This window comes from Nicotiana tabacum, chromosome 11 (assembly GCF_000715075.1).
Source record: "Nicotiana tabacum cultivar K326 chromosome 11, ASM71507v2, whole genome shotgun sequence".
Taxonomy (NCBI): Eukaryota; Viridiplantae; Streptophyta; class Magnoliopsida; order Solanales; family Solanaceae; genus Nicotiana; species Nicotiana tabacum.
In genome coordinates, this window is record NC_134090.1 from 15,149,726 (window position 1) to 15,157,977 (window position 8,252).

Below are 8,252 nucleotides of genomic sequence, written 5' to 3' on the forward strand. Positions count from 1 at the left end.
CTATAAGCCAAAAATGTCTTGGGTATAAGACCCGTTACCTCCTATGTTGCTCGAACTCTCCGAAAATGTTGTCGAATGCATGTTAGATCCTCCAAAAGTAGTGCATTTTTGGAGAATTCAATACGGGTACGGCAACATTTTGGAAAGTCTATTATGCAACATAGGTTACATCTCCCCGCGAGACGCTATTATGCAACCACTCTTCTAAAGAAGGAAAAGAAAAAAAAAGCTTTACATCTAGATACACGAAGATAATCTAGCTATGGGCATCAAGAAAAAGAACAACACCTTCCCCAGACTGTACGATGAACTTGATATTCGACTGCAAATCCTCGTAACAAGCATTGCCCCGTTTATGAGTATAGCAAGCATATATCTCAACTAGGAGCAACATTTTTGGCTATGTTGAGACTTGTGCGCTTCTTTCTGTTTCAAAATTTGGTTCTTCACTACTGTTGAGCCTTTCTCCTGTAGACTTGGTACCTCCAGTATCTGTAAGTGAAATTTGAGCAGTTAGCAAACGCTAAGCAAAAGTGTACAGATTCAAGAAGTAACAACTACAGAGAATGTTTTCTGAATGATAAACTGCAGGGCTGAGATATCGCCTTTCAGGAGAATAGACATCAAGGGATCAAGGGACCATCTCCGCATCATGGACGATCAGAGAAAACAGATGCCGAATAAGATGTCCTCCTCAATGGGTCAAGCACGAGCTCAGAACTAACGGATCCCAGCCTATGTTGCTTGTATACTTCAAAAAATGCAGCCCAGTCCACGACGGGTCCTCCAAAAATGCTCCAATTATGCTCTAAAAGCTATGCATTTTTGGAGAATCCGGCACAAATGCTGCAGCACTTTTGGCAGGACCCGAGCAACATGAATCCTAACTACAAGCCACTAACCATACTTCAAAGCATGTCTCTACCAGCTGCTCTATCCTTTTAAAAGTGATATTATTACATCCTCCAGTATTTTCGACGCACTTAGCCACTTTAACTTTCAAATTCTTCTCAGGAAAGCAATTTCAATTTAAGAACAATTAAAGTTAAAAGTTTAAGAAATTTAAAGTTGCTACCATGTGACCAGAAGGTCACACGGGTTCGAATCGTGAAAACAGCCTCTTGCATAAATGCAGGTAAGGCGGCATACGTGGTCCGGCCCTTCCCCGAGCCTCCTTCAGAGCTTAGTGCCCTGGGCTGCCTTTTTTTAAAAAACATTTTGCATAAGCCCCACACTAATGAAAAACTCGGCCCAGCATTTCTACTAAACTAGAAAGTCTCATATTTTAAACTTTCAGGAAAGACGTTTTTAGAGAACATCTGTCTGAAAACATACCCTGTTTTTCTTCCTTTCCCGAAAAACATATTAGTTTAATTTCCATAAATAAAGCATAGTTATAGCTCAAGACAGTAGAAATCAAACTTGAATAGGACTACAACCAACGTATATGACGTCCTGGTTAACTTCAGCAAAATTCGTCCAACAAATAACCAGTAGGCATTGAGCAGATGGCTTTTCTTCCATCCGACACAGGATCATTGGTTTTCCACTTATATACAATATTTGAAGATTATATTGCTAGTCTGCATTTATTGCAAGAAAAGGGAATATATGGCTCCAACTAGGGGTGGCAAAATGGTTAAAAGAAAATATTTAACCACCCATATTATCCACTAAAAAATGGGTTGGATAATGAACTTTTTAAAAACAGGTCAAATATGGATAAGAACCATATTATCCATTTAGAAAATAGTAACCAATGGGTATGGATAACCAATGGGTCTAACTTTTACATTTGTAAAGCCTCAAACTGGGGTTCCTCAAGTCAGGGAGACTAAGAGTTCTCCCAAAAGTGATCATATGCAAGAAGTCATGGATAATATGGTTATCCATATTATCCGCCGGTTAACCCGTTTTTTATCCGTATTAAATATGGATCGGGTCGGATAATTTATCCGTTTTTTCATTACCCGTTTTCGAACCGAACCATATCCAACCCGCCCATTTGCCACTCCTAGCTCCAACTTATAGTAGGGAATCCAGTTGCCTAAAAGGTTATCCCATGAATGGGGGAAAAATGATCCGCGAGGGATGTTTTCTAATAAGACATTACACATGTTTGCTATCCCCTTTTTGTTTACCTCGACCTGTGTCCGTTTATTTGGCAAACCAAACATCAATACATCCGCCACAAGAAACTTTGATCGACTGTATTTTAAACAATAGTGGAGGAAAAAAAACTAGAAAAACGAGCCTAAGAGGAGTACCTTTTTTGTGAGATCTTTAAAACACAGCTGCACATTTTCTCTTGTCCTAGCACTACATTCAAGAAATAAACAATTGTGCTCCTTCGCAAATGCCAGGCCTTCTTCTCTAGTATCCTGGAAATAGGATATGTCAGTAACATGAGCAAATTCATCACAGCAGAACTTGAGTTTTTTTTTTTCTTTTTTGGGTTCATATCTCTTAAAGATGAGATTACTTGAGCATGATTGGTGAAGAAAATTATTAAACGATGACCATAAATGGCTTTAGCAATATTTTTGGAAAGCGAAGTGCGAAATACTTCAACTTCAAAAGGTTTGACCAATTTATCTAAGTGAAGAGGTGAATTGCAACATGAATTTCTTGATTAGGTTCACAGACAGTTACTTAAGAATGACCATCAAACCATTCCTGAATATTGCAGATATGCCGGATATCACTCTTTTAATAGCTCATTGCAAGTCAAAAATAAGAATTTTTTTAAAATTCAAATTATGAACCAATAACTTTCCCATCTTGCTCCTCATCCTAGGTAAATTCAAACAAAATGAATGGATTAGCTAACATTTGACTTCATGATGATACAAAAGGAAAAGCCACACTTACCCTATCGACTTTGTTCCCGACTAGCATCTTGATACACTCGGGATTCGTGGAGTAAAACTTTATATCCTTCGCCCAAGTTTCTGATAAGCTTGTAAAGGTCTCTCGCCTTGTTACATCATACACTAGGATTAAAAAAGATCGATATTAGTTATCATAATAGCAAGCAACTAGCACCTCCACAAAAAGAATAAGTGCAAGGAACAGTGTTTAGCAGATAACTCTTGCAGCAATATCATAAACTATTCCCCCCCCCCCCCCCGGCGCGCACAACATATTCTGTCAAAAGGATTTGAAATTTCACTTGCAGTTGCTTTCCTCATAAACGGGGAAAAATAAGAATTGAAAAGTACATGATCAACTTGAGGTAGGTAATCGCATATCATCGACAATGAAAGAAATGATTTAACAGGCAGCTCTGATGATCCTCACAAAGCAAGGGAAATTAAGTCTGATGGCTTACCTAGTATAATTCCGTGAGCTCCTCTATAATATGAGCTTGTTAATGCGCCAAACCTCTCTTGTCCAGCTGCAGGGAGATAATTTATACTCAGAAACCCAACCTTACTTTGAAATTGTAAATAGGAAGAGTACTAACACCTCTCTTTACTGCTTTTATTTAACTGTTTTATTTTTCCACAAGTTGGTATAGTTTCCCAAAAATAATAGCATAACCTCAAAATTATGCTTTATTACCTGTATCCCAAATTGTTAATTTCAACCTCTTGCCACCAACTGTTAGCATCCTGATCTTGAAGTCCACACCTTAATATTTCAAAGAAAAATGTGAGGGATCTTTTTACTCCATTTCGTTAGCTAATCAAAGTAATATATTGGAAGGCATTTATCCCTCTCAATTAGGGAAAATTCGATACGTATGTTCACTTTTTCATGTGTCAATTTCTGTAATGAACTGATATCAAAAGCAGAACCAAGTAAATGAAAAGAAGATTGGTTGCAAAGTAAAATAGAACAAGGTAAGAATGGTTGCTGAGTATTGAGAGCTACTGCTTCATAGGAAACAAAAACATGGTGATAAACACTCTCACTTCAATCTCCGCAGACAGTTAGCTTTCAATGACCAAAAAGACGATGGTTATAAGATTTTGTCCTTGTGATAGCATATAGGACTATGCTTATGGGGCTCGACATGGTGAAACTCAATGACGACAACGTTAAGTTGGAAGCAGATTACAAGTTTAACGACTACATAACGAGCTTCAAGTTGTCAAATGTTGTAGAAATGAAATTTTTATCAAGTCTCAGTTTACAGGTGCAGAGCAAATTCTAATTTGATACCAGGAAATTACAATTCGTAATAATCGCCATTTGTCTTGTCCCGTGGAGTCAAAACCTAAAGTAAGTACATCTTATCATTAAACTCCAGGGAGAAAACCTTCCATTAAATTGAAGCAATTGATACTCTCTGTAAACAGTACCATTCATAGTAAATTTAAGCTCCACCTCCCACAAATTGAACTATTTCCTTTTCATAAGCTTCTTCGACTACCTGCGTACAGTCATGCCAATGAGAAAAGCTAGTCTTACTTGTCTATGCGTCACTCATCGTAATCCTAGTATACAACAACAACAAACCCAGTATAACCCCACAAGTGTAATCTGGAGAGGATAGTGAGTACGCAGGCCTTACTCCTACCGTGAATATAGAGAAGTGGTTTCCAATAGACCCTCGGCACGAGGAAAGAGGAAAATAAAGCAGTATAGAAATGTATAAAAAGGAAAAGAAATGAAAATTATCAAAGTGCAATAGATACACATTTATTCCTTTCCCACAAATAAGCAATCGCATCAACTTCCAGAGATATGCCAGGGCTAATTGACTACTAGCTCTAGTTCATATTACCTGTCTTTTAAGGTTTTGGTACACCCCTTAATTAAGATATTTAATAGTTCTCAAATGTTTCACTTAATTAACACACTACTAATTGAAGTAGTAAGGGTGTATTTGGAAAAAATTAGGTACTCCTATAAATACTCCTTAGTTTCCTAAAAGGTCAAATCTTTAAAAACAAATCCAAGTCTGTCAAAACGACTAATATTTGTGTGATTCCCATGACAGAGTACAGACTAATGACGGCGGCTCAAGCAGGACTGGCAGGCTTGACTAGGCTATCAAGCTTCCGAAGGAGGGGTGTACATTAGCCGAATCGCACATTGGAATGGGGAGGAAAGTGTAGAGTTTTTATAAGGAATGACAAAATTCACATGGTACGCGCGCTTTTGGGGCTCGATATTGCATAGCCCGAAAGAAACAATTTGGGACCATAGAACATAATACAGGTCAGTTCCCAGGTAACCTGAAGAACACCATAGTGGAAATAAGTTGAATCAACCTCAACCAAACAACACCAGAAAAAATACAAAGCACAAGTATGGCATATATCTAACAAAGATAAAAAAGAATTCCAATTCTAGGTACTCAGAAGCTGACCCTGTATACAGGGCTGAGCTAGTTCAAGAAATAACAGCCAAAAACAAACAAAACCCATAAACAAGAACAACTAGTGACACAAAATTAAACTCAAGCAAAATGGATTAAAACTATAAAAAGGGTGTTTAATTTTTATACCAATAGTAGGAGAAAGATCCTGAGGAGGATGCTGTGAAATAAAACTGAGAAGAAGACTGCTTTTTCCAACTCCAGAATCTCCAACTAGCAGAATCTTGAATGAATAATCATAACTACTGCTTCCACCATTTTGATTTTTCCTCATATCCATTATCATTAAATCTTAAAATCAAAATTAATTCCACATACTTAACACTTCTTAATTATTCTATGCTTCTACAAAATCTCTCTCTATTTTTTTTTTCCTCAATCTCAGTATTTTCAGAGTTTTTCGTTGAAAACAAGGAAGATAAACCAATTAATTATTTTGAAAAATGAACAGTTGATAGATAGTGAAATTTTTTGAATTAATAAAAATTTAGGAATTATGAAAGAGTATATTAAGAGGCTATGGAGTTGGCGGGTGAAATAGTAGGACAAATGTTGTCTTTTCATAGAGACATTTGTGAGGAAGATTTGTACACGCGCCAGCACTAGGAAGTAGCTGATCTCATTTAAGGGACCCACTGTGCCGTGCTGTCACGCGCCTGCAGTTTGGTTTGGTATTTTTCGTTTGTCTTCTTCTGTTTGAAAGTTTTCCACGTTTCGTATATTCATAGGATTTATTTTATATATATTAAAGTCTTTTTAGCAAATTGACTTATACTTATGTAAAATACAAAATATTGAAAAAATGGTTGAATTTTTGGGTGTCAATCATGCAGCGAAAGTTGAATATTTTTATACGTTTCAACTAGAAAACTAATAAGACATGTTGGTCAATCTTTTATCCGTTAAAAATAAATTTGATATCAAAAAAAGTAATTTAATTTTTTTTAATATTTAAGACTTTAAAATTAACTAAAAAAAATTAAGTGAAATGTTAGATCAATTTTTTATTATCCTTTGAACATAGATTTTTTATTTGATAGAAATATTGTTATAGTTAAACGTTAAAAACTTGGAATGAGCAACTAATTTGTTAAAGAATCAAATTCAATTCTTTTACTAACTTATCATATAAGTAATTGCAAAACTCTTAGCGTACACAAATTTATTTCCATTATAACAGCATTGAATATGAAAGAGAAAAATAGAGCAACATTAATTATAATATAGGATTGAGAGTTGGTTACACGCGTAAAGCGGGTACTCTGAAACTAGTAATTGGAAATAAGAAATATTATAAGATATAGTAACAAGTTCAAGTAAATAATAAACTCATGATGATAGAACTACTAATATTAAAGTTAATAAGAATTACGTAAAAAAATTAACGTCTGGCATTAGAGATGATAAATTATACTTAATAAACTTTTACTCGCTTGTTCAACTTTTTTTTCGTACATATGTTTTTTGGTACTATTCTTTTTATGACATAAAAATTCAGGAAATGCTCTAAACTTTACCAAAAGTTGATCTACAGTGACAAATAAAAGTAATTAAATTCTTTATATTATTTGTTCTGAATTTTTGCTAAGTACTTTAACTACTGAATTGAAATAAAAAAGATACAATTGGTCAAATCATGACATGAAAGGGATAATTTACTTCCTTTTGAAAATTTGAATTCGAACAAATGATGATGAATTAAAACTTTTTAGGTTACACAATAACATACAAAACAAATACTAATATCAAAAGCTCGAGTAAACTCAAAACTCTAGAGACAACGGTACTATAAAAATAGTTAGCACACAATTAATTTCTGCTAACTAAATATAGAAATTATTTTCAGATTATAACTATATTTAGACAAAAAGTTGTCTATTCAGATGATCACATTGAATATTTAGTTAACCAACACCGTTAGTAGTAGTTGGCTAATAGTTGGTCGAGATAGTGTCAGAAAATGAACTATAAAAATACAATTACAGAGAACTTTTCATTATTTGGAATATTATGGGAAGTAATTAAGGGCTTTATTTTATTTGATATGATGATGATAAAAATTGAACTTAAATGAAGAAGTGAAAATATATATAGTCGGTCTTAACTTACTTGAGATTGAGACATAGATTAGTGAGATTGAGACATAGATTAGTGTTGTATGAAAAGTAAGGCGCTTTGCAAATGTTTACTATATAAAAAGAGACATGAGAAAATGTGCAAGGAAGAAGGATTTTCCTATTTTTGTGGATATGAGAAGTCAGAGGAGTTTTTAGAAAGAAAGTTGTAATGCAGAAAAGAAAAGAAATTGTGTTATAAATAGAATTCTATTTAAGGTGAATGTCTATATTTAGAGAGATTTTAGGATTTATTGTTTGGTGGCTAAGCCAATTTCTCCCTATAAATAGAGGGTTCTATTCCATTGTAATTCATCCCAATATCAATAAGAATTTTCTCTCTGCTTTTCTCTACAATACTATTCTTCTTCTTTTATTGTTTCATAACACGTTATCAGCACGAGACTCTAACCAATTGAGTAGAAGATTTGTGATTGAGCATAATGATTATCAATTATTCTATGAACTTCCTTCATGATTAAATTCTGGATTTAAGGTATGTATTTTACTTTTCTCTTTCAAATTCTTGATATTCTATAATTTGATTTTAAATACAAGCAAAGACGATAAATTTTGATTGCAACTCTAATGGAGTTTGAAAGATATTATAACCACCCAAAGTGGTAAAATTTCTATGCCTTGCCATGATCAAATTCATGTATGATTGTGGGCAAAGAATTGAAAACTCGTCCCATTGAATTTGCTCCATTCTCATTCCCTTTAGAGAATGTGATAGCAGTATGTGATAAGTCTGAAAGAAGACAAAAATTATTACTATGAATGTATCAATGGATGTGGACGTGGCAATA

General features: G+C 34.4%; 1 protein-coding gene across 1 annotated transcript; it reads right to left on the minus strand.

Annotated features, from left to right (window-relative positions):
- Positions 1-277: 277 nt before the first annotated feature.
- LOC107759889 (ras-related protein RABC2a) lies at positions 278-5,762 on the minus strand. Its single transcript, XM_016577894.2, has 6 exons — positions 5,459-5,762; positions 3,565-3,633; positions 3,332-3,397; positions 2,872-2,993; positions 2,268-2,381; positions 278-492 (listed from the first exon to the last, which is right to left on the minus strand). Exons 1-6 carry the CDS (start codon positions 5,613-5,615, stop codon positions 382-384), a joined length of 639 nt encoding a protein of 212 aa, XP_016433380.2. The 5' UTR covers positions 5,616-5,762; the 3' UTR covers positions 278-381.
- Positions 5,763-8,252: the final 2,490 nt, after the last annotated feature.